Source organism: Convolutriloba macropyga, chromosome 7, assembly GCF_964194025.1.
Source record: "Convolutriloba macropyga chromosome 7, txConMacr16.3, whole genome shotgun sequence".
In the NCBI taxonomy this organism is placed as follows: domain Eukaryota; kingdom Metazoa; phylum Xenacoelomorpha; order Acoela; family Convolutidae; genus Convolutriloba; species Convolutriloba macropyga.
Window position 1 is genome coordinate 38,273,438 of NC_134474.1, and position 26,052 is coordinate 38,299,489.

At 36.5% G+C, this 26,052-nt stretch overlaps 1 protein-coding gene across 1 annotated transcript in view; it reads left to right on the plus strand.

The window, feature by feature from the left end:
- The window catches only part of LOC142342262 (glycine betaine transporter OpuD-like), a 71,111-nt gene extending 46,738 nt beyond the window's left edge, over positions 1–24,373 (plus strand). The window contains 5 exon segments of the mRNA XM_075393540.1: positions 5,768–5,973; positions 7,451–7,605; positions 22,155–23,023; positions 23,731–23,822; positions 23,824–24,373. Of these exon segments, the coding sequence (XP_075249655.1) occupies positions 5,768–5,973; positions 7,451–7,605; positions 22,155–23,023; positions 23,731–23,822; positions 23,824–24,112 (1,611 nt within the window). The 3' untranslated portion in view covers positions 24,113–24,373.
- Positions 24,374–26,052: the final 1,679 nt, after the last annotated feature.

The window sequence follows — 26,052 nt, forward strand, 5'->3', positions numbered from 1 at the left end:
TCGTTAATAATCCTCGCTTTGTTGACAACTGCGTCACTTTCCTCTTCTTCAAGACGTTACAAATTTGATGCAGTTCATTGGATGGAGGAAACGCCTCTCGAAAATAAATGTAAAGTTGCTGGAGTTGGACTCGAACCGTAGTTGTGTTTACTATATTAAACCTTTTTTGTGCTCCTCGCAACTGTGCCATTCGCCAGCTACTTTGGGTTTTCTGCCAGTTTTTCATTTGCACTACCTGTCAATCTGTTTTCTTGTTTGTTGTACTTTTTTTTTCCTGTTTCCATAGTTTTCCTTTCTCAGTTTCTGCTTTTCTTCTGACATTGAGCCCCTTTTTGTTGTTTGAAATATGAGGATCTTTGATATTGAATTTCCGGGATTGAACTGGGACTGATCCTCATTTTGTTTAATTGATCACTATTCTGAGCAGTCATTTTAGCCACTAGTCTATTGTGTATGCGGCTAGAAGATTTAGTAATTTAGATGATCAAGAGTGCTTTTTGAAAGGGTTGAGTGGGCACTGTTGTTTCTTTTATATCAGCTCTGATACAGATAGTATGTTGTGTTTGATTGCCCTTTGAATATACCCGTTGGCCAGTTTCATCTGCATTTCCCTGACTGACTTCATGTTTGCCTCTTCGTGGAGTTTTTGAGTCTGGTACCATCTTGGTTTACGAAGGCAAATTCGTAGGGCTTGGTTTTGAACCTTTTGTATTTTATTGATAAGGGCATGCGATTGATCCAGCCAGCAAGCATTTAAGTACAAAAATAGTGGTCTGATCCAAGATTTGTAAACCAAAACTAGGCTTTCTTCGTTAACGTTTAGGTTACTAAGCCTCCAGAGTTGAAATAGCCGGCTGTTTGCTCTTCGTATTAGATCTTTGCAATGTTCATTCCACTTGAGGTGTGGAGTAAGAATGATACCCAAAAATTTTATCGATTGTGTCTTCTGAATGGATATTCCTTTTATGTTGAGCTCTAGAGAAGATTCTTTCTTTGAGGGGTTTTTAAAGATCAGGTAATGAGTTTTATTTGGGTTAATTTTGATTTTCAATGAGTCGCACCAATTAATTAAACTATTCAGTGACGATTGAAGATGTTTTTCGATTAATTTGGGGGATCGTGACCTATAGTAGAGTGCAAAGTCGAGAGCAAACTGTGAGATCTGGGATTTTATTCGCGGCAAACCACTGATGTAAATGAGAAAGAGAATAGGAGCAATTACGCTTCCTTGAGGTACTCCAGCTGTTGGGCTAAAACTATCACTGACAGTGGAGTTTATCTTCACAAATACATTGCTTTGCAATAAAAAATGAATTTATCCACCTTATAACGAGTCCTAGTCGCCATACAGCATCGAACGCTTTTTCGACATCCAAGGATACGAAACCAACTTTTTCGGACCACTGAAAGGCTTCCTGACGTGCTGAGTGAGTTTAATGAGGTTGTCTGTGGTGCAGCGGTGTTTCCTGTAAGCACTCTGAGTCTCGCCGAATATATTTTGGTTTTCACAATATTCCATAACGATATTTTTCACAACAGTTTCACATATTTTGGCTATGCAATTTGTAACACTAATGGGTCAGTAGTTTTCAGCCTTCGATCGGTCTTTGTCTTTTTTGGTATCATTTTTATCTGGGATTCTTTCCAGTTAATTGGGACATACGAGTTGTTTATGGAGCTCGACATGAGGAGACAGGCAAGGGCTTTATCATTCTTAGGTAATTGTTCAAGGACTTTGTAGCAGATTTTGTCCGGCCCAGGGCATGTTTTTCTCGTCTCTTAAAAGATTTCATCAAATTCTTTTGTTATAACCACAATGCCGAGTTGTTCAGTATGTTCATTTGTATTTATTATTGCTTCTGTTTCATTTTCAATATGGTCGCAGAGTTGAGAAATTGTTGATGAATCCGTTTCGTGATTTTTTCATTGTGTCCTTTAGCAGCTGTTTGAAAATTTCACTTTTCTTTTTGTTGGTGACCGCCACACAATCTTTGTAGAATAATTTTGGGTATTCTGCTCTTTTTTTGGGCTTGTTTTTATTAATTAGTTCTTTTATTGCTTTCCAAAAGCCTTTGCTACCCTTATCACATGCACTCTCCAAGACCTTTGCTCTTTTTCTGTCTTCTGATCGCATCATTGATCGTTTAAATTCTTTCTGTAGGTAATTTATCTCCGTTCTTAAAGATGTATACTGATCGCCAACTGCTATTTTGAGCTCTCTTCGCATTTTTCTCCTCAGTTTTATCAGTTTTTGCGTCTCAACACTGTAGGGGAACTCTTTCTTGTTGATGCTTGAGTCTTCCAAAGTTTTGTGTATTAATTCAACTAAACTGGTGCTGAACTGATTTAGTTCACTCTTTTTTGGATACTTCACAGGCCAGAGATTTGATGATCTGTGTAATTTTTTTTTTTGCATGTTCTCTAAAATTTCTGTAGTTGTTTTTTGATTTTAGTTGAAAAACTTCACATTTTCTCAGGTTCAGTGTCGTAATTGTAACTTTGAGATCGCTGCCTAAATCTTCTGATACTTGAAAGTCGTTAAAATGCGCAAAAAGTGAATTGTCGCAAAAGTGCAGATCTAACATATTTTTGCATTTTCCGGCAAACGACTGATATGTGTGATAACCGTTGTTCAGCAGTTTAAAATTGCCCTCACGCACACACACGCACGCACACACTCACACACATTTTTATATAATTACATTGCCTGACTGATTTTTAAAAAGAGTTCACGCTACTCCAATTTCAAATCTGTGAATGTTAATGCGCACAATTTTTTAGTTGTTAGGATTGTCTTTGAGCATGAAAATAGTCCGAAAACCTCAACGGGTTTCCTCGTTTCAAACTTGACTGGTTTTGGATACCAAGTTGCGCAGTAAAACAAAACTGGCTGTTAACCAGTACTAAAAATTTTTTTCTCGCTTTAAATGTTTTATGACTACGGTTTTCCATAGAACAATGCAAACAATTTTGGCCCACAGTTAAATTTTTACAATACTGAAGACGAAAAAAATTCAAAAAACTCAATCTTTGCTATTCCATAATTGCTCAATCTTTGAAAACTAAAGTTTTCTAATATTTTTTCATTATTGTTTTCAAAGACGTGTTTTGCTTTTCGTTTCAGCTTTTTTCAGGTCTTCTATAAAATTTGATTTTTAGAACTTTCATTTTCTGAAAGTTTTATGACTACAATCTTTCATGGACTCCATAAAAGAAAGGTATGTTATAGCGTTGGAATTATGAGGTCGACCCGGGTATATATAAAGTTTTTTTAACATCTTTTATAGATATTGTCAAGTGAAGAGAACTACATATGACCAATCTGAGTAGACCAGATGATCAACTTGAGCTGAGACTTTCAAACAGTTCTCGTTGCTATACAACATTTGCATAGCTTTACCATGATGTAATTTGCTTGCACCGGATAGACACTATATTACGTCGCCACTCCTACAAGTTCAGCAGAATCCGCGTTTGCGAACACGAGTGGAAGTTAATGGGATAATTTCTAGGAAATTTAGTTGAATGTATCCAAAGTTGAGGTCTCAGAGCTTAGCGATCTCTCGTTACAAAAACTTGTGTGAACTTGGGTAAAATGCGCAAAAAGTGAATTGTCGCAAAAGTGCATATCTAACATTTTTTTGCATTTTCCGTCAAACGACTGATATGTGTGATAACCGTTGTTCAGCAGTTTAAAATTGCCCTCATGCACACACACGCACGCACACACACACACACATATTTTTATATAATTGCATTTCCTGACTCATTTTTAAAAAGAGTTCACGCTACTCCAATTTCAAATCTGTGAATGGTAATGCGCACAATTTTTTAGTTGTTAGGATTGTCTTCGAACATGAAAAAAGTCCGAAAACCTCAACGGGTTTCCTCGTTTCAAACTTGACTGGTTTTGGATACCAAGTTGCGCAGTAAAACAAAACTGGCTGTTAACCAGTACTAAAATTTTTTTCTCGCTATAAATGTTTTATGACTACGGTTTTCCATAGAACAATGCAAACGATTTTGGCCCACAGTTCAATTTTTGTAATACTGAAGACGAAAAAATTCAAAAGTTTCTGTTTTTTGCAGCTTTTGGTTCTCACTGTATAAAAATTTGTATGAATAAGTTCTACGACTACAACTATTCCATAATTGCTCAATCTTTGAAAACTAAAGTTTTCCAATATTTTTTCATTATTGTTTTCAAAGACGTGTTTTGCTCTTCGTTTCAGCTTTTTTCAGGTCTTCTATAAAATTTGATTTTTAGAACTTTCATTTTCTGAAAGTTTTATGACTACAATCTTTCATGGACTCCATAAAAGAAAGGTATGTTATAGCGTTGGAATTATGAGGTCGACCCGGGTATATATAAAGTTTTTTTAACGTCTTTTATAGGTATTGTCAAGTGTAAAACAAAACTGGCTGTTAACCAGTACTAAAAATTTTTTCTCGCTATCAATGTTTTATGACTACGGTTTTCCATAGAACAATGCAAACGATTTTGGCCCACAGTTCAATTTTTACAATACTGAAGACGAAAAAATTCAAAAGTTTCTGTTTTTTGCAGCTTTTGGTTCGCACTGTATAAAAATTTTTATGAATAAGTTCTACGACTACAACTATTCCATAATTGCTCAATCTTTGAAAAATAAAGTTTTCCAATATTTTTTCATTATTGTTTTCAAAGACGTGTTTTGCTATTCGTTTCAGCTTTTTTCAGGTCTTCTATAAAATTTGATTTTTAGAACTTTCATTTTATGAAAGTTTTATGACTACAACCTTTCATGGACTCCATAAAAGAAAGTTATGTTATAGCGTTGGAATTATGAGGTCGACCCGGGTATATATAAAGTTTTTTTAACATCTTTTATAGTTATTGTCAAGTGAAGAGAACTACATATGACCAATCTGAGTAGACCAGATGATCAACTTGAGCTGAGACTTTCAAACAGTTCTCGTTGCTATACAACATTTGCATAGCTTTACCATGATGTAATTTGCTTGCACCGGATAGACACTATATTACGTCGCCACTCCTACAAGTTCAGCAGAATCCGCGTTTGCGAACACGAGTGGAAGTTAATGGGATAATTTCTAGGAAATTTAGTTGAATGTATTCAAAGTTGAGGTCTCAGAGCTTAGCGATCTCTCGTTACAAAAACTTGTGTGAACTGGGGTAAATTTGCAACCAAAATTAAAGGGTTTGGATTTTTTCGGAAGGCGCAAAAATCTGAGCAATAGTCTATATTCTACCTAAACTTAAGTCGATATGATCTGAGATGGTCTGGACCGGTTTTGAACTAACGAAAGACAAATCGGAGGCTTCATCCAGCATGAATTAGGGTGCCACAAAAATTTGATCACAGACAGCTTTCAAATCACGATTGTTTGATTGGGAGCGCCTTTGAGTTCATGAAATAAAGAATCTATGAACAGAGTCGTCTACTACTGTTGAAAGATTTTATTAAATTTAATTAAAAAAAACATAGTTTTATGCTGATAACGCTCTGAGAAAATTAGGTGCTAAAAACACTTGCTTTTAGTGGTATATAAAGGTAGCAGAAGAGCTTATATAATCGTTTGTGAACAAATTTTACTTATCATGTTGATATAGAATGAAAAATGTTGATAATAGCCATTACATTAAATGAAGAGCAACGAGATGCAAAAATTACATTTAAAGGTGTCCATATTCCATTGAAAACTGGGGAAGTCATCCCTCGCGACTCAACAAGGCCCTTATGTTGTCATGTTATAATTTACCTAGGTTCTGGCCGTGTGGGTCATCACAGGACTAGCCACAGCATCAACAGTGTCAGGGATCCACATTGGAATCAGACGTCTTAGTGAGATCTGCTTCGGTCTAGGAGTTCTCCTCTTGACATTCCTCGCACTTCTGCAGAAGCCAGTCTATCTCATGAACGTCTATGTACAGTCTGTTGGATATTACTTTCAGTACATACTACAGCTAGGGTTAGATTAAAGACCACTAAATTTTGACTTTCCAGATTGCAGACCAAAATCTTTAAATCGCAAAAATCATGAAGCGTGAAGAGTGAAAGTTAATAGAATTGAAACCACAAGGCTTCTTATATGCAACAGTGAGAAGCATTCCTCTGTTGATTTGGACAATATAGCCCCCCCCCCCACATGTTAGAGGTCAGCTAAACTATAGGCCCCTATCATTGTAATTATACCATTAAGGGGGGCTTTATTTTCATGGGGGGCTATAATGGGAAAGACCCTTGTTTTCAATAAAAACCAAGATTTTAGATAACAAAAATTTGCTCATAATTCTGTATTTTTTGGGTTAGCAGAGTATAGTTGTGTTAACCTGTACCATTCTTTTTATTAATTTTGATGCTTCTCTATTTGATAAATTTCATACATTTCATACATTTGAGTTCTCAGGGTATGCAGCTGTCGGTCTTTCTGACAGTTAAACAGATTTTATCTGTTATGCACTATCCTTTATGGTAATTTTACATATTTATATGATTTGTAAAATACGTTCCATATGAATTAAATTATTATTATTATTAATTATATAAGTTTTCGGAAACTCAGCGAACCAAATTTCAGAAATCTCAAGAAGTTCCCGGTTTCTTAACCACTAAGATTGAGGAATGTAACGGGATAGATCCGGCGATCTTAGCGGGATGCTTACCAGGAACCGTAAGGCATGGTATCATAGAGCAGTATCCCGCAGTTCCCAGTGGAAAACCAGGGAACTACAAGGATCCTGACAGCGAAAGTCTGCATAACGCCTCTGCTCACAAGGCTATTCTTCAGATCTCGAGCACATTCTGACTGTTAAAAACAAACTCACTGTAACATCAGTTAAGGAAAGACAAAAGAAAATTAGAAAACATGTCTGCAATATATGACTCTCAGTTTTCCCGATAACTTTGACGGGGCAATGTAATTTTTCTGAGTATCTCAGAAACTTTAATGATCGAGGTAAGCTTCAAGATTTCCTCAAATGATGTGCAATGACCACATATTCCCAATTTCACCGTAAGATTACCGGAAAGTTAGTTCAATGGTTCCCGGTTTTTTCGGTAAAATCTCCTGGAAGTTTTAGAGTTACCTGGTTTCCTGGCAAGAAATCTGGGAATGGCTTCACTGAGAGATGATGAAAAAAATGATGAATGAAAAGATGATGAAATTATTATTCGCATGCTATATTGACATTTTTTACATGACATTCTATAAGATGTGCTGATACAAGAACTATTCTCTTTGACTGACAGAAAAAGTCATTGAGAGAACCTAGGATTTTTGTTTTTATTAGGAAAAACTTTTTATGAAATACGCGTAACGCCAAATGACCTTATTCAGTTCTGAGTTAGCCAAAAATTGTAATGGCCAGGTATGTCATCAAATAGAAGTTAGTAATGCTGATTCTTTAACTTTATCATATAATATATAACGAATATTGTATTTGCAGTTTTCACTGCAATGCTTTTGAGATGCACTCGAACAGCACTATGGGCACAGAGAGGAACAGAGCTATGGACCATGGCACAGATGGACCCAAAGACTGGATGGAGAGTTGGACTATCTTCTACTGGGGATGGTGGGTCGCCTGGTGCCCATTTGTTGGTTAGTCATTCTCCAGATTAATGCGCATAATTTTTTAGGCATGATGGTTAGCACAAATTTAAATCAATAAATTTTCATATAAAAACTAAACTTGATTTAACTTCTAATCTTGTTCATTTTTACTGCAGTGCATATTATGGTTCCCTCTGTAACTGTATTAAACGTATTTTCAGCAAAATCATCTAATCCAACTTAAACTGCAACTTAAACACCAAATTAAAAGAGTTTTTAAAACACTTTGGAAAAGAGGCCATGAAGTTTTAACTTTTTTGTTTTCAATCCCGGTGGAAGTCAGGGGGCTCAATCAAGGCCGATTTCCAGCAACCTGCTGGCTTTGCTTCGTTACGGAAACACTAAAAAATATTTTTAAATAATAAAAACGATTTTTAGAAAAAATGTCATCAACGCAATATAGAACAAGCTCTCAGTTTCACATGTCTATGAATCCTCACGATCTTGGATTAAGCGGATTCCCGTTGAACAGAATTGAACCTGACTTTATTTATGCGTTTTCAAACTTTGCAAATTCTGTTAACTTCTATTTTATTAACCGCTTACAGGAAAAAAATAGAAATTTAGAGTAACTTGAATCATGAACACAATGAAATGAAACCTGAAACATCTTGCTTGACAAGAAGCATGATGAAATTTGAAAAATCTTTGTGAAATCTTGGTAAGATTATAGGCAAGAAAAGTAAAAATATGTACGAACTTGTAAGCTCTGTACTAAAGTAATGTTTATGTTGAATACTTAGCTTAGCTAAGCTAAGTATTCAGATTACATCATTCTAAAAATAGAATGATGCAATTTAGCTGAACCATTCAAATTGCGTAAAATGTCCGTCCGTCCGGCCAAACGGACATTTTACCGTCCAGCCAGCAGGACGGGAATTATCCCGTTCTGAGAACTATATATAGTAAAGAAAGAATCACAACTTTGAGAAATTAAGAACTGTCGCTCAGAGAAACTGAGAGTCTAATATCTCCAAACAGAAATTAAGAATTAATAACTCAGAGAAACTGAGAATTTAATATCTCCAAATTGAGAAAGAAATCTCAAAGTAAAAAGTAATTCGAAGTGAAATTGCTAACACAATCTTCTCAACTATATCGAATCACGAATAGTTAGAGATAATTTTCACGTCAGGACTTTATCCAAAAGGGAATAATAAGTTACTGATAACAACTAAAAGTTAGTAAAGTTTTTACTAACTTTCCCGACCCTCTCCTCTTTTAGTTAACTCTTATAACTTTATATTTTAACTTTCATAACCTCATAACTTAGTTGTAAATTTATCTATGTTCAATTTCTATAAAGATTATATAAAACTTATAACTAGATCAATTAGTCAAATTTACTTACTTAGATCATTAAATACTTTTATGAGACTTATCAGGCTTAGAAAGATAGCATATACTAGGAGTACGACCATCGAGTCAGAAGTTTGAACCTTCGCAACCCATACCCACTAGTATAAACTGGTGCGACCAGTGAGGCTCGTATAAATATTCTATCTTCTAAGTACTTTTAAAAATTAACCAAGTTAATGGCCTCAGGCGGAGGAACTGGAAGTGGCACCGGTACTGGTGGCACTGGTACTGGAACAACCGGTACCGCTACATTAGTAAGAACACTTACTGATACACCTCTCTCCCATCCGAATATGTCACTTGTTACATTCTCGGGAAATGACCCCAGACAAAACGCAAATGAATTTTGGAGTTCTGTAGAACAAAAAATAAACTTCTCTTTGGGCACAACGTTACCTACAGATGCTGCCGCTTTAGCAAATCACCAAAATAGACGCAAAGCGCTATTTGGATCCTTGCTGACAGAAACCGCATTAGAGTGGTTCAATACTATTGACCCCACAAGAACTCTGGATCAAATAAAAGGAGATTTCATAAACCGGTTCACAGATAGTCGTGACCAATTCAAATATCGACTTGAAGTTGAGGGAGCAACCAGACAGGAAGGGGAATTAATTAAAAATTATTTCCACCGAATTAAGCATGCTGTTGATAGAGGATGGCCTGAAAAAATACCCGCAAGATTAACTGATCCTGGCCAAATCGCTACTGAACGAACAATACAGCAGCGACAAAGAGAGCAAAAGTATATTGACTTTGCTATTAGAGGCCTGCAACCCCCATCCTTAAAGCGCAAAGCTCATGAATACAGAATAGAAAATCCGGATAAAACATGGGACGAAATACAAAATCACTTAATAACAAAGGACCTAACATTTACTGTTAGCACTGACGGCACAGTAAAACAAACAAATGATAAAATCAGTAGCCTTGAAGCACAAATTAAAGAGCTTACTAGCCTAATAAGAAATAACGAAGTCAGCGCTATTAACTCAGGTTCCTTTAAAGACCCTAATGTAAAAGGACGACCAAATAATACACGCTTTTGTAACTATTGCCGTAATCATGGACATTCCATTTCTAACTGCTCTAAGCACAGGATTGATGAAGGATTTAAAAAGATGAAAAGAGAACTCACTGAGGAAAAGGAGAAAAAGACATCCTTCAGTACTGACTACAAAAAGCAGACTAACAATAAGCCGTATTTTAATAACCAGAATCGCCCAAATAATACTAACAGCGGATATGACAACCGCAGATACGGAAATAAACACTATAATAATAATAATAACAAATCCTATGAACAAAAATTTCCCCAACACAACCAATTTAGTCCCCATGAAACTGAAGCTAGGCAATATTACGAACGTGAGAATCAAAATTTTCAACGTTCCTATCCCCCCCACGTGCATAATAATCAATTTCAAGCATCAAGCAGTAGATATTATGATCAACAACCCCGCTCGTCCCACTCTGTTCACTGGGTAGAGGATCAAAACCAACAAACAGAGTATTACGATCAGAATAATTACACCGATGCTATCACAGATTTCTTCCCTTTAAACTTCTAAAGTCTCCGAAAGTTAATACAAATAGTAATCCAAAATCCAGGATTTACCTAAACATGTATTATTTCACCACCGGAGACATAAATAAAAATAGTGGACTTGAGATTGAGTATCTGATTGACCCAGGCTCGACATGTACGATAATAAATTACCCCACATTTCTAGAAATGCAAAAGTTGAACCCTAGCATGAGAATCTTCTCAGCTATCAATATCACAAAATCCTATAATGGATCACAAATTCGTATGTTAGGCCATACTACAGTAACATCATACTTTGACACTGACGGAAAGTATGAAGCAAACTATAAAGTATGGGTTACACAAGAAGGAACGTCTAACCTGATTGGTGTTGATTTCTGCCATATTTTCTTTAAAGCTCTGTATTTCGATATTCCTGCTGTAGAGTTAAAAGAACACACAGGAGTAATCAGTTATGGAACACTGAATAACGAAAAACAGTATCCACAAGTATCAGAGATAGAAGCAATAATCTTGTCTCAGCCACTTTATATACAGGCAAGATCAACCTACTTGTACAAACACCAAAACACTGATTTATGTTACCCCAAAGGCACTTCGTTTCTACCGCACAAAAATACAGTAAAAACAGAACTAGTGTTTATTAACACAGTCTGTACACAAAAAGAGAAAACACTACCTATACTAATAGAAAACCACAAAAATCACCCTATTACACTTAATAAAGGCATTATTGGGTACGCTGTATGTGATCTAGTATTGAGTCGTGATACGCGCAAATTCAACATGCGCGATTGTAGTGAGTTCGCATACTCAATACTCAACAAGTATGAAGAATTGGATAATTGTTTCATGCTTAGTACAGTTGTTAACTCAGTACAAGAGGCTGAGTCAAACGAGTCCGATAGTTGCATAAATTATATTAACCACGAAGAACAGTCAATATTCAATAGTAGTATGGCTATTGTACACACAATTTCTAAGGACTGCGCTATGAGCAAAGGCTTTGCACTTATGTTGTGTAAAAAGTTCCCCGACTTGAGAGAACATTGTAAGTGGCAAGTAGAAGTGAACGATCGTGACGGAAATACAATAAACCAAAATGTATTACAATACATTGCTCCTAGTCTCGGACACCAAATCTTTAGTCTAATAACTAAAGAAAAATACAATAGTAAACCGACTATTGAAAGTATTACAACTGCACTATTCGAACTCCGCAATATACTTCTAATGCAGAACATTAGATGCATAGCTATGCCAAAAATTGCATGCGGTTTAGACAAAATGAACTGGTCTGAGATATCTGCATTGCTATACAATGTATTCAATTCTTCAGGAATTAAAATATATGTTTATGTGAGTAAAGCCGAAATTAATCAAATGCCGTCCTCTACACAATACACAGATGAAAGCATCGAAGAGATATTTGGAATTGTAGGCGATGAAATTGTAAACAAATGCAAAAATGATGCTGAAGTAGCAACTGATTTCTCAAATGATGCAAAAACCTTATGCAAGCCCAATAATACCGAACAATTTCCCAAGTTTAGAACAACTGAACAAAATCACTTCATTATTCATGAAGTTGTACAAGAAGGACTCGATACACGACCAAAAGATGCAAGTAAAAACTATGCACACTATATCGAGTATCTTAAAAAGTTTGACTTCACACAGAGTGATTTAACAGACGATGAATTCAGAGCCCTTCTAGAAGTTCTTCTAGATGATGAGGATGTATACTCCCATCACAAATATGACATCGGCCGCACGAAACAGAAATTTCACATACCCCTAAAAAAGGACTGCGAATTTAAAAAGCAACGTCCCAGTAAAGTTCCCCTACATTTGCGTGACAAGTTAGAGGCATTAATGGACGAATTAATACAAGCCGGAATAATACGCGAGCTAAATGAGCACGACGATTTAAATAGCTGGTTTGTAAATCCAATTATTATACTGCCTAAGAATGACTATGTAAAACTTGTAATTGACGCTCGCTACCTAAACTCAATTACAGATACAAGTAACTCAAGTTGGCCGCTCGAGCCACTACAAGTTCTGATGACACGAGTAAATGGAGCATATTTCACAAGTAGTGATTTGTCGTGCGCTTATCATCAAGTTCCCCTTACAGAAGAAACTCAGAAATTAACTAGTTTTATTGTAGGTGGACGTCAATATACCTATCAAGTCGGATTTTACGGCTTAAAGCCCCTTCCGAATTTCTTTAGTAAACTTATGCGTTATGCATTTGGACCGCTAATAAAGAAAAAGCAAGCCATCACTTATATTGACGATACACTGCTACAAGCACAAGATAAACAGGAAATGTTCACAGTAATACGTGAATATCATGCACTACTGCGTAAAGCTAACTTAAAAGCTGCGCCGGATAAAACAAAATTCTTCTTACGAAAAGTGAAATTCCTCGGGCATGTAATATCGAAAGGGACACTTAGCCCAATCACTTCGCGCATTGCAGATATACAAAACTTAAAAACGCCAGAATCGAAAACCGATGTCCTCAGCGTATTAGGGGCGATGGGATTTTATGCAAATTATGTTATAAACTATCATATAGACGCAAAACCGCTATATGATTTAGTTAAGAATGAAACGAATTTCGAATGGCTGGATAGCCACCAGCAGGTATTCGATAAATTGAAAGCAAAATTTGCACACGATATTTCCGTCGCTATCCCCAACCCAAAATACCCCTTTCATATACATGCTGACTCTTCCAACTTAGGAACTGGTAGTATACTAATTCAACAGTTCCCCGAAGGGAAAAGAATTGTTTCTGCAAACTCCCGTGTATTCGATAAAGCAGAACAGAAAATGTCCCCACAGCATAGAGAACTGTGCGGAATAATATCAGCATTACAAACGTACGAGTTCTACATTATAGGCTCCCCCTATCCAATATATCTATTCTGCGATCACAGACCTATACTATTCCTCTGGTCTCGCCGCGGACAACTATCACATAGATTCTTTAAGTATCAAGTCGTGCTTACTAAATTTCAGAATCTAAAGATAATATACACTGAAGGCAAAAACCTTGCTTTCCCCGACTTACTTAGTAGACAAGTACCACAAGAAGAAGCGAGAAAGTTCCAAATTGAACACAAAACAGTCCCAAAAGACATTCGCTTCTATACGTCGGACTACAAACCGATAAATTATTCAATACTACACTGTGACGAAAAGAAAGCACCCCCAAATACTAGCTATCCGGTAATTGCACATATACCCGGACAGAAAAAGAAAATACTAAATATAACTGACGAAGATTTTAGTATTAACGACGCAAGCGACGATATAGAGCAAACATGTAGTGCAATATACAATATTGCCGACTCGTTCAGATATGGACGACAGATAAATCAAATCAGAAAAATGTCTTCGGAGAATGTATCTACAGAGAGCCTTAACGATCATACATATGAAGAAATACCCGAAGAGGTACATGCAGTTGACGACGGTCTTGACGACGAAGACTGGTTAGAATTACAAAAAGGAAATGTAGATATATCCCTGATACAAGAACTAGAACAAGCGAAAGAGGAATACAAACAACGCACGCACAAGTGTGACATTGTAGAACCGACGACTCTACATACAGAAGTAGTAAAAGTATCTTGTAAAGATTTACTACTAAAATTAACAGAGTTCACTAAACAAGCTCAACTAGACACAGATACAATTCTGCGTGAACAAATAAATGATCCGGTTTTACAAACCGTTCGCCAATGGCTAAAGGCAGGCAAAGAACCGCCGAGCACAAGTACAATTAAGCATTGTAAAGGACTACGTGCATATAAAAATATATTTAACCTCCTACTACTCGAGGAACAATATGACTTACTATGTTACAATAAACCAGACGAGAACGGTTTATACGATACAAAAATATGTGTTCCTTTATCGTTATTTATGAAATGCTTTGAGTTAGCACATAATAATCCACTAAGTGGACATCGCGGAGACACATGCACATTTAACAACATTAGTAGATTCTTTTATTGGCCCGGAATGTACAAATGGGTTACAATGCTAGTACATGACTGCTTAGATTGCCAAAAGAATAAACCACAAAGACATGATCTAAACGAAGCCCCCTTAGAACAGTGGGGAGAGTTAGAAACAACCCCGTTTCATACTATACACATAGACCACAAAGGTCCATTTAGGCCTTGTAGTAATCAGAAGAAATTTTGTCTAGTTATAGTAGACAGTTTCTCTCGCTTTATACAAGTGTATCCATCAAAAACCGCTGATGCACCAGAAACCGTTAAGCTAATTGAAAAATATATTACCCGATTCGGAATTCCCCAACAAATAGTACATGACAACGGTACTGCATTTTTGAGTAATGATTTTGTGCACTGGACGCATGAATTCGGAATTACTTTAAAGCCACGGACCTCATACTCACCTTGGACAAATGGCAAGGTTGAAGTACAAAATAAAAACTTAGCAAATTATTTGCGCAGTTTTATTAACGACACCGGTTCAAACTGGGCTAGTCTTACTAATAAATTTGCCTTCGCGCATAATACTGCAATAAATTACAGTACAGGATATACTCCGTACGAAATAGTATTCGGTATTAAACCGCAAATTCCAATTTCCCTTAAGCTTGGCTTGCTGCGGGATAATAGACGGAATTGTATTTCAGAGTATTGTAAAGACCTTCCCTTACATACTCACTGTGAAAATTCTTGTAAAAACGAGAAAGTAGACAAACTACTACAAAATAGATTGTCCAGTACTATACTACAACGTGAAAATGAATTTAAAAGTATATATAGTAAAACATATACTCGCTGTCGGCAAATTACAAACAAAGCACACGAGTATAGGAATAGATTTAAATTGGGTAGACCAATCAAAATCGGTCGTAAAATTCTACTAGAGAATCACGCTAAAGGATTATTGAAATCCAAGAAACTACTAGAGTTACGCTCTGGACCATATACTGTTACTAAACAAATTACTAACACTACGTATGAAATTGTTCACGACACAACTGAACAAAAGAAAGTAGTGCATAGAAATCACTTAGTAGAATACTTTCCTAAAGAACAGGAAATAGACAAGTTAGTACAGGACTATAGTACTAACTATGATGATTCACAGGCCTACTATGATAGGTTCAACCAGTACTCAATAAATAGATTCAATCACCAAACAATTGATAACCCGGAATATATGCCGTGGCCTATTATTAACAACGCAAATAATCAGGCTGAGCAAATAACATCACCGCAACCAGTTGAATACTCAACTACTGTTAACACGTGCCGGAGTGCGCCTAACAGCGCATACAAAACAAATAGAAATGATAGTGAAAGTACACTACATATCAGGAATTTGTTTACCCCCCAAAGTAGTTCACAAAGTACTACGTCCAATTCCCATACATTTAGCCCTACCATTAGTTCAACCCCCCACCCAGTAAAAATAAAAACTAATCCTAATCCAATTTATTCTGATGTCAGACCTCAGCGAACACGGACTGAACCTAAACGCTATGGGAATACAATCCCATCAGATTTAATTCCAAAAATCCAAAAGAAATAATTCTTTTATACAAATCTGTTATAAAACATACGAAATTACAAAAATAAAATATACATACTATAAAAATATCTAAACCAAAATTAACAAAAATTAAAATAAACGAGCCTTAGCGACTTTAATGAGTTTAATGTATTCGCGGGTAATAGTACAGTCTCGGAAGAGCAACCCGCACCCCAGAACAACAGCCAACCCATATAGTTGCTGGGCAGCTCTTGCTGTCTCAGGGGTCCACCACACTCGCCAAAGCTCGAACACAAAATTTATAAATTCTTCATGGCACTCGGGGTTAGGTGCTGTTAATTTTCGCTCGAACTAAAAAATTCAAAAATTTCATAATCTACCCCAATATATCCCAGAAAAATATTTGTAACTTCAAAAATTTACCTCTTCCCCCAACCAACATTTGAGGTACTGCACTGTAGCAGGACATATCTTCGCGTATTTCAATACATTCCTATCCTTATTATTTATGCAATATTCCTGCGCAATCCGCAGAGATTAAAATTCCTCTTCAGAAAGGACAATTTGAGTTGTTATATAATGCTCAGAGAGGAAAAATTTCATCTCTCTGGCATCCAACTCCAAATCCAATTGCTCAAAGGCAGAATAATTCGCCTCTTTAAACAATTTTAAAATTGTTCTGTTCATTATTATTAAAGTTAGACTAGTATTACACTCAGAAAATTTCTCTATTTATACAGGAATAGAAATATACCCCAACCAGTTAAACTTTGTATTCACTCCGTCTTCACGGACAGCCCTCAATCAACCAATCAGAATTGAGTATTCTGCCAGTTGCGCGGATAGAAATCCGCTCTCAATAGTTTATGCAAATATACAAACTGATAAAATGCAGTTGGAGCAGTTCGCCAATCAGGGCTCAGTATTTTGTCATCCGCATGGACGGCCAAATTATTATGAAAAGAACCGTTAGCCAATCAGGGCTCAGTAATTTGCCATCCGCACGGACGGCCAAATTGCCATTAAGAAATCTATAAATTCTCACCCCAACTAAATCGATTCATTCTTTTGAATCTCTCGCGCACAGTCTACACCCTTCAACTTTGTCCACAAACCACTCAAATATTCATTTTTAAAAATGAATACTGCAATCGAATCTCTGTTCCCCGAGGAGGGAGAGGTTATTGAAACCGAAAACCCCAGAAGGAATTTCGCTGAGGTAAATCTTTTACTTATTCTTTTTCTCTTTCGTCTATTTATGTTTTGCAAAAACAAACAAATAGAAAATATCACAAAATTAGTTGTGACTACAACTTTAATTTTATCTAATTTCACAAATTGTGAAAACCCAGACTCTGAAATTTTCACAGATTTAAAAACTGCTCACCATCACTTATACGCAAAAACTGCAACATCACTAAAAGTCGCTCACTACGATTGTTCACTTATGGACTCTAATAAAATGTACTCACTAAACAAAGTCGCTCCTTGTAAAATTGAACCACAAAATGTTGAAATTTCAAAAGTCAAAGGACAAATTTTCAACCGTTTCTTTAGAGGAAAATTAGAAGCTACTATGTGTAGAGCAAGCCACCAAAGCATTAGGTGGTATTGCGGCCTTTTCGACGCTAGTGGAATTGATGCAAAACGTAGCACAATTACCACAGACGTAGATTTAACTCCAGAACAGTGTAGGCAGGCTAGATTAACTAATAAGTTAAGTATTAACGGAAAAGAAATTCCGATTAAATTAAATGTAAGAACAACTTATATAAAAAATTCCGGTCCAAATATTGGAGAAAATCCAAACGAATGTGACGATTCTGGCTGGATAATTCACGATACATTTGAAACTTATATGCAGGATACAACTTTAAATGTTAACCTGCGGGGAGGATCAGTAAATAACTGGCAAAATATTCCCCTGCCTTGCACATTATCAGAAGGCGGTTGTCAAAGTACTTCAACCGACCCCCATGCTTATAGCTGGGAGAAACAAGATAATTGCTTGTTCGCTTTAAGAGAACAATTTGAAGGCAAAATGATAAAAATAGGAGATAATTACTATATCTCTAAAGAATCAGAGAAAGAACAAAGCTTTCTATTTCAAGTGTACAATAAGCCTCAATCGCTATGCAATAGCAATAATATAGTTTATCCGTCACCATACGACACAATATATGTTGAATTTACAGGCGGATTTAATATGAATACAGGAGAGGCACTCGAACCTCTACCTAATATAAATAGAATTACTAGACTTCCGAACAATTCACTAAGTTCGCTTAATATCTCCCGAACAGAGATAGATTACGAGGCACATTTGAATACTAAATTCGACTACTATCAGTACACTAATTTCCGAAGGCTACAACTCTCTGAAATAAATACTATACAACAAATTTGTGAACTAGAACGTTCACTTAAAAATACACAACTTGCATATTCGCGTCTCAGCCCTAAGCTGGCTGGTTTTCTGTTAACTAATAACAGATCTATGTTTTTAGAGACAAACGGCAATATAGCCTGGCTCTATCACTGTCCAAAATTTTATTCGCCTTTACAAGTAATGGATACTTGTTACGATCGAATACCGGTGTTATATAAAAATAAAGTTCGCTTTATCGATCCAGTTAGCAGACAAACTTTCACTACTGCTAAACAACAACCATGTAACAACAAACAAAAGAATCTTTTTCAACTAGATATTGAAAATGATAATTCTTGGATCGAACTAACTCCAAGTATAACACAAGTCACTGGGCCAGCATTATTCGCACCCAGCAACCAGAAACACAAAATGGTTTCTATAAAATTAAAAAATGGACAGGACGTTTCTTTTCATGTCAAAGAAGACATGATTGCATTTTGGAATGATGTAACTTTAAATTCTGAAATGAAAGACGCAGCGCAAGAGTTTTCTCGTGAATTAGTTGAGATTCAACATAATAAAAGCCAGCCTAGTGGTTATAGCAACTACTACACCACAAAAACAATATATTTAGATTCTCCAATATCGTCACAATTTCTACACAACCGGTATATAAAAGCCTTCGGCCGAGTACACTATTATTTAGAGCAGTGCGGAATTACTTTCGCTGTATTCCTTTTTGTGAAATTTATTATCGACATTGTAGTTTGCATCATTCGAGCACTACAAATACACAAAATTACTGGAGCCTCAGTGAGTTTTGGCAAAGTAATACTATCAGCTACTTTCAATATACTTTTTCAGTCCATAATAACATCAGTATTTCGTCCTACTGAAGAAAGAGACGACTCGGAACACTTAGTACAAGCACCCACTTATAAAGAGCCGACTATAAACATATACCCCCCTATACAAAGTGATCTACAAGCAATTAGACAAGAAAGGGAAAATCAATCTAGCAATGATGATTTCCCAAACTCTCCAGTGTAATTAAATCAATTAATTACAACTATAATTAACATTTTATAAAAAATTTTTTCAGAGCACAACCCTTGACGACGATGACTTTCTGCTACCTGCGTTCGAAGACTTACTCGATGACCAACCCCCCTTGGAACTCCCTCTACTCAATGACCAGCCCCTTTAGAGCAATATCTCCTGCCAGCAGTGGACCCGCAACCTCATGGCCAACAACCATCAGAACAACCAGGACCATCACAACTTCAACCAACAGTGGCAGCGGTCTCGCCAAAAACCCTCACAATACAAGATAAAATCCACCGGCAGATGAAAACGGAGCAGCTCGTGTGCAACCCAAGCTTCAAGGGGCACCCGAAATACGACATGAGTTTGAACTATAAACTACAGAACCACGCCAATTTGTACAAACTCATGTCATACAACCCCAAAACCAAAACATATCGAGCAAAGAACTTGGGGATTGACAAGCAAATTTTGTCAGTCCCTTTCTATCTTTTAACTGCTAATTTAGAAAGCTCTGAGGACAGTTACATCCGTAACCTCGAGCAGAGTTTTCTAAAGGAGAGGTACAAGAACTTCCAACTCCTGCAGCGCAATGACAGCCTGCTGCGAGAATTACGCGACTACCGAAACGGCGACTTCCGTGAACAAGAAAATTTTTCAAATCTGTAAGCCCGGAGGAGAGTCGCAAAAACATTCTTTTATATCTTAAACAGTGCGTATATTTAACCTTTATTATTTTTTTTTCTTTTGTAAAGTATTATGCAGTTGTTTCATCACACATATTTTGTAAAATCTTTATGCAGATTGTTTTATTTTACCCCCACTAAGGACTGGGTCGGGATGTACTAAAGTAATGTTTATGTTGAATACTTAGCTTAGCTAAGCTAAGTATTCAGATTACATCATTCTAAAAATAGAATGATGCAATTTAGCTGAACCATTCAAATTGCGTAAAATGTCCGTCCGTCCGGCCAAACGGACATTTTACCGTCCAGCCAGCAGGACGGGAATTATCCCGTTCTGAGAACTATATATAGTAAAGAAAGAATCACAACTTTGAGAAATTAAGAACTGTCGCTCAGAGAAACTGAGAGTCTAATATCTCCAAACAGAAATTAAGAATTAATAACTCAGAGAAACTGAGAATTTAATATCTCCAAATTGAGAAAGAAATCTCAAAGTAAAAAGTAATTCGAAGTGAAATTGCTAACACAATCTTCTCAACTATATCGAATCACGAATAGTTAGAGATAATTTTCACGTCAGGACTTTATCCAAAAGGGAATAATAAGTTACTGATAACAACTAAAAGTTAGTAAAGTTTTTACTAACTTTCCCGACCCTCTCCTCTTTTAGTTAACTCTTATAACTTTATATTTTAACTTTCATAACCTCATAACTTAGTTGTAAATTTATCTATGTTCAATTTCTATAAAGATTATATAAAACTTATAACTAGATCAATTAGTCAAATTTACTTACTTAGATCATTAAATACTTTTATGAGACTTATCAGGCTTAGAAAGATAGCATATACTAGGAGTACGACCATCGAGTCAGAAGTTTGAACCTTCGCAACCCATACCCACTAGTATAGCTCCTTGCAAGAAACTGGACAAATAATATCTTAATAAGATAAACAAGAAAGAATCACCATGATCATAGCAAAATTTTTTGAGTAAAGCTAATATTAATCAAGAAATAACAGGATCGTGAGGTTTATACTGCAACATTGAAAATCTGACTTTTTGGGTTGCAATTTCAAGATTTGTCCGAATGACAATTTGATCCATTAACGGATTTAATTGTCATTTGGACACATCACAAATTGCAACCCATACAGTCAGGTTTTCAATGTTGCAGTATAATTCTCACGACCAGCTCGATCTTTTAGTTTTGTAGTTAATTTCAATCTCCTCACCCATTGGGCGAAACAACAAGGTAATGAAATAACTAATTTCTTTTTCGCTTCATTGTTGAGTAGATTTGAATGTTAATGTCATTTTTGAACATTTTCGTTGATTTCAAAGAAATTTCACGATTTTTATATTGATGGATCTCCTGAGCTTCAAAGATATTGGTAAATTGTTTAAAGATCAACCCATTAAAATTCTTGGATTTGGAATTCTCTATGAAAAACTATGATAAAGCAGACCCGATCAAGACTTTTCAAATCCCTTAGAACTAGAAGTAGAGTGCGAGTGTTTCTACAAGCGAAGTAGAGTAGCAAGCATTTGTTTGTTTTGTACTAACAGAATCAATGCTTTGCTTCTAATATCAATTACACCGGCACTGTAAGAATATACCGAAGTTAAAGTATGCAGAGTATAAGTGCTAAGGTAAAACTGAAGACCTAATGTAAAGACAGCTAGTTGTTTAGAAAACTATAAACTGCCAAGATAGATTGCAATAATTAAAAATAGATAAAGTATCGACAGAGACGGAGCAGTGGCATAAAAGGAGAGCGATGTTGCCAAGATGGTGATAATTAGAGGAACTGTTTTTTTTTAGAATTACTTTTCAAAATCGATGTTTGAAGCATTTAGTAAAAAACTTGATGAATTGTGGGCTATTTTGTGATAAGAGCTGAGCGTAATCAAAATTGCTCTCCCAATGTGGATTTCAACAACCTTGGATTAGTTGCAATAAACTTGTTTTCAGGCATTTTTCTGGCTAAGATTTCCAAAGGGCGTACTATTCGTGAGTTCGTCAATGGCACAATGCTTGCGCCAACTATCTACACATTTGCCTGGTTTGCATTCTTCGGGGGTGCCGGCATTGGAACCGAACGAATTGCGGCCGGCGAAGGATACTGCTGCTCTCAGAAGTTTGCAACTGAAATAATCGCACCCTATAATAACAGCAATGCTGCTCTCGCGACCTCTGATTTTGGATACTATTGCGCAGATCCGATTTGCAATCCTTGCTCAGAAAACATACTTAATCAGGCAATTTCGTATAACATGACTCGATCTCAGACGTACAATTGGATTACGAATGGTGATAAAAACAAAATGGCGAGATCCGAGGACAAAAGTTACGCAAGACTAAGTTGTTACTCATTGGTTGAAAAGTGGTTCTACACTATTGAAACTCACGGCGAATTCGGCACGTTCCTTGATGTAGTATCTCTAGCTACAATCATACTGTACTTTGTGACGTCATCCGATTCTGCCTCCTTTATCATCGACATGTTGGGTTCCAACGGAGACCTGGATCCTCCGAAACTGCAACGTATATTTTGGGCTCTAACGGAGGGTGCAGCGGCAACTGCACTTCTCAAAGCGGGTGGAGATACTGCTATGACAGCTTTACAAACGGTGTCTATTGTATTTGCTCTTCCATATACGGTAATTGTTTGTTTCCTCTGTGTCGCTCTGTGGCGTGCGTGTGCAGTGGCTTACCGCGACATGGACGCACAAGCGCCGGATTTTCCTGTTGGATATCTGGACTTCGCATCGGATTTCAATTTAGAAATTATTCTGGAATGGCTTTTGGCGTTTTTAATGTGACCTTTCTGGGCGACCCAGGTTTAGAACTTAGCACGAAAAAAATCTTAATTTGAATATTTTAGTTTAAAAAATTATAGTGCAAGAATGGCATAAAAATAGGAAAACAATCGGTTGTTTTATAAAACATCAGTAGAGCGTTGCAAGATCTTGCTCGATAAATTTTGCTACAAGTGTCAGTCGAAGAAATCAGGAGCCGTACCAGAATTAAGGTCATTTTTCAAATTCAAAATTCATGGCCATCAAAATTGCATTTAAAACTGTTTATAAGGCATCACTTGACAGGTCTAGCGACCTTTTGATGTCCTTTCGGGTTATGTTTTGTTGTTTGTAAATTTATAAATGCAAGCAATGGAATAAACTCGAGAACTAATTTATTATTATTATTTATTATTATAAAGTGATTATTGAAAACCTGGTCTAGAAAAAAAAAACCACCGGAAGCAACCTCAAAGTCGAGCAAGCAACATGTTTTTGCTTGTGATTTTTAATTTTATTTATGCTACCTGAGATAAAATGCATAAAAAGCATTTGTTGTGTTTGTTGGAAATTGTCTTTTTTTTTATTTTCCTTGTTCATAATGTTTATAACGCAGTGAGTTTTCTCTGGATGAGCGTCAGACTTTCAGTCAAGTCAACTTATTAATGGCAATCATCCTAATTATTGTCACTCTATTCAGAGACATATTGTGTTCATTCATCAATAGGGTTCTAAACATGGGTACAAAGGCTGCCTGCGAAGTTTGGAACTGTAAAAACTACAAATTGTACATCTATGCTTGTATAACATACCTCCTCCTATTCTTGTTCGTTCTTTCATTTTCTGCACCTGGTGATTAATCAGTTCTGGGCCATGGCCTGGACAAGTTACATTGGATTCGCATTATTGATGGCAACTTTCCGATGGGTTGTGAGAACAAGTAATGGGTATATCGGGAACCTGTTAGAGGATGTATTTGCAGCCCTCTTTTTGTATCCAAGTGTTGGTCAGCAACTGAAGAGATGCTATGAAAAAGTGAAAGGGAATCGTGACAACAATTTGCGCTATGCAACGCAGGAACCCAAGTCACGACGTGGTCCCGTTGATATGGAGCCACCTGGATTGGTTTAGATAGTCTGGATACTGAAAACGCTCTTCACTATTTTTCATCATTGGAGTTGTTCAATAGAGACCCAGGTTGAGGTGCCATCCGGAAGTGACCCCTGATCAGACCGTGCCAGACGAAAGTTACATCTGATCAGACCCTCTCAGACCAGAGTATCCTCTGATCAGACCAAAGTGCGCTCGAAACACCGTGTGCGCTCTAAGTGCGCTCGAAACTGTCTCTGATCAGACCTTCCCAGACGGAAAGGACCTCTGATCAGAATATAATCAGACCATTGTCCTGACGATTGTGCGACCATGGCCCAGTTCAAACCCAGACCATTGTCCAGACGATTGTGCGCTCAAAATCGCTCCTGATCAGACTATTGTGCGCTCGAAATCACCTCACCGCACGAATTTTGTTATAATATATTCATTTCGTACAAAATGATGTTTGCATTATTTTATTCATCTAAAAAAAGACCATTCTAAAAGTATTATTGCCAAAGAAAAGATAACCCAACTGCTGAGTAAAAAATTATTTAGTATACATTAGTGCATATTTCCAACTCAATGGATAAAATTAGACAGTTTTCCATATATAACATCGTATTCTACAGTTAAACAAAGTTTCCTTGTAAGGGGACTGACATATTCAATCAGTTGGAACCCTTTGGTTCTGATCAAAAACATCAGACTCAAGATCTGTCTGTGATCAGAATGCTGCTTTTTGTTGCCTCTTGACAGAGCCGATATCTCTCTTAAAAAAACAAAAAAATCAAAAAAAAATAAAAATTCCGCGCGAAATGGTCTCTGATCAGACTAATGTGCGCTTGAATCCGCCTCTGATCAGACCATTCTCATCCTGAAGTGACTTCTGATCATACCATCCCCAGACCGAAGTGACCTCTGATCATACCATCCCCAGACCGAAGTGACCTCTGATCATACCATCCCCAGACCGAAGTCACCTCTGATCATACTATTGTGCGCTGGAACCAAATCCCAGACCCTGTAATTTTGGTCTGGGAACACGCCATGTGCGTTGGACTTGGTCTGATCAGAGGTCACTTCCGGATGGCACCTCAACCTGGGGAGAGAAAAACAATTGATTAAGAGTAATCTTTATAATTTTTTCACATTATTTTGTACACTCGATGCTTCAAATTCGATACAGCGTTCAATTTGATGATTCTATCTCAGAATCTCTACAATTAGTTTATTACTTTGTAGATTTTTTTAATAAAAGGCAGCAATTTCTAAGAAAAAAAGATAATGCAAAAGGATTAGTTGAGGTTTCCGCGAAAACGAGGTTTACTAGTTGATTCTATTTCACATTTCTGAAAATGATTGGAGGAACGTATTTTTGGACAAATGACGATATGGGCTATATTAATAGCTCAAGAGCTAAAAATGCATAAGACAATAAGACGGTAAGACTATTAAGGCAGACCCGATGTGGGCTAATTTTACAGCCTTAAAATATAAAGATTTAGGGCTACTTATTTCTGCGCGCGAAGTAGGCTTACCTAGTTCACTCACACTAACCGACTCTACAAAACACTAAAGGTAAACTTCAATTATAACGATGTATAACACAGTTAACACCGAAGTCAAGGTATTTAGAATACACATAGCGTGCACTACTTTAACTATAGGACTAACTACAGTTAGTGGAGTTAGTGCTATATATAAGAGAATAGTGTCTTCTCAGTCTCTGATTGGTTAGAGGTCTACATCCAGTATTTCGACTGCTACACTATAAGTTTATAAAATACGGCTCAGATGATATATGGGAAATCACAATAATTTTCCTTCATAGTTTAAAAAATCTTTTTCTTGCAAGTAGTACATTTATCGGTTAATTACACAAAAGTTTCACTGTTTTCGCCAACTATGTTTTAAAATTAGATTTTTTGCTTTTTGTGCGGGCGCCACATGATATCGTCACTGCTGCTCCGTTTTCT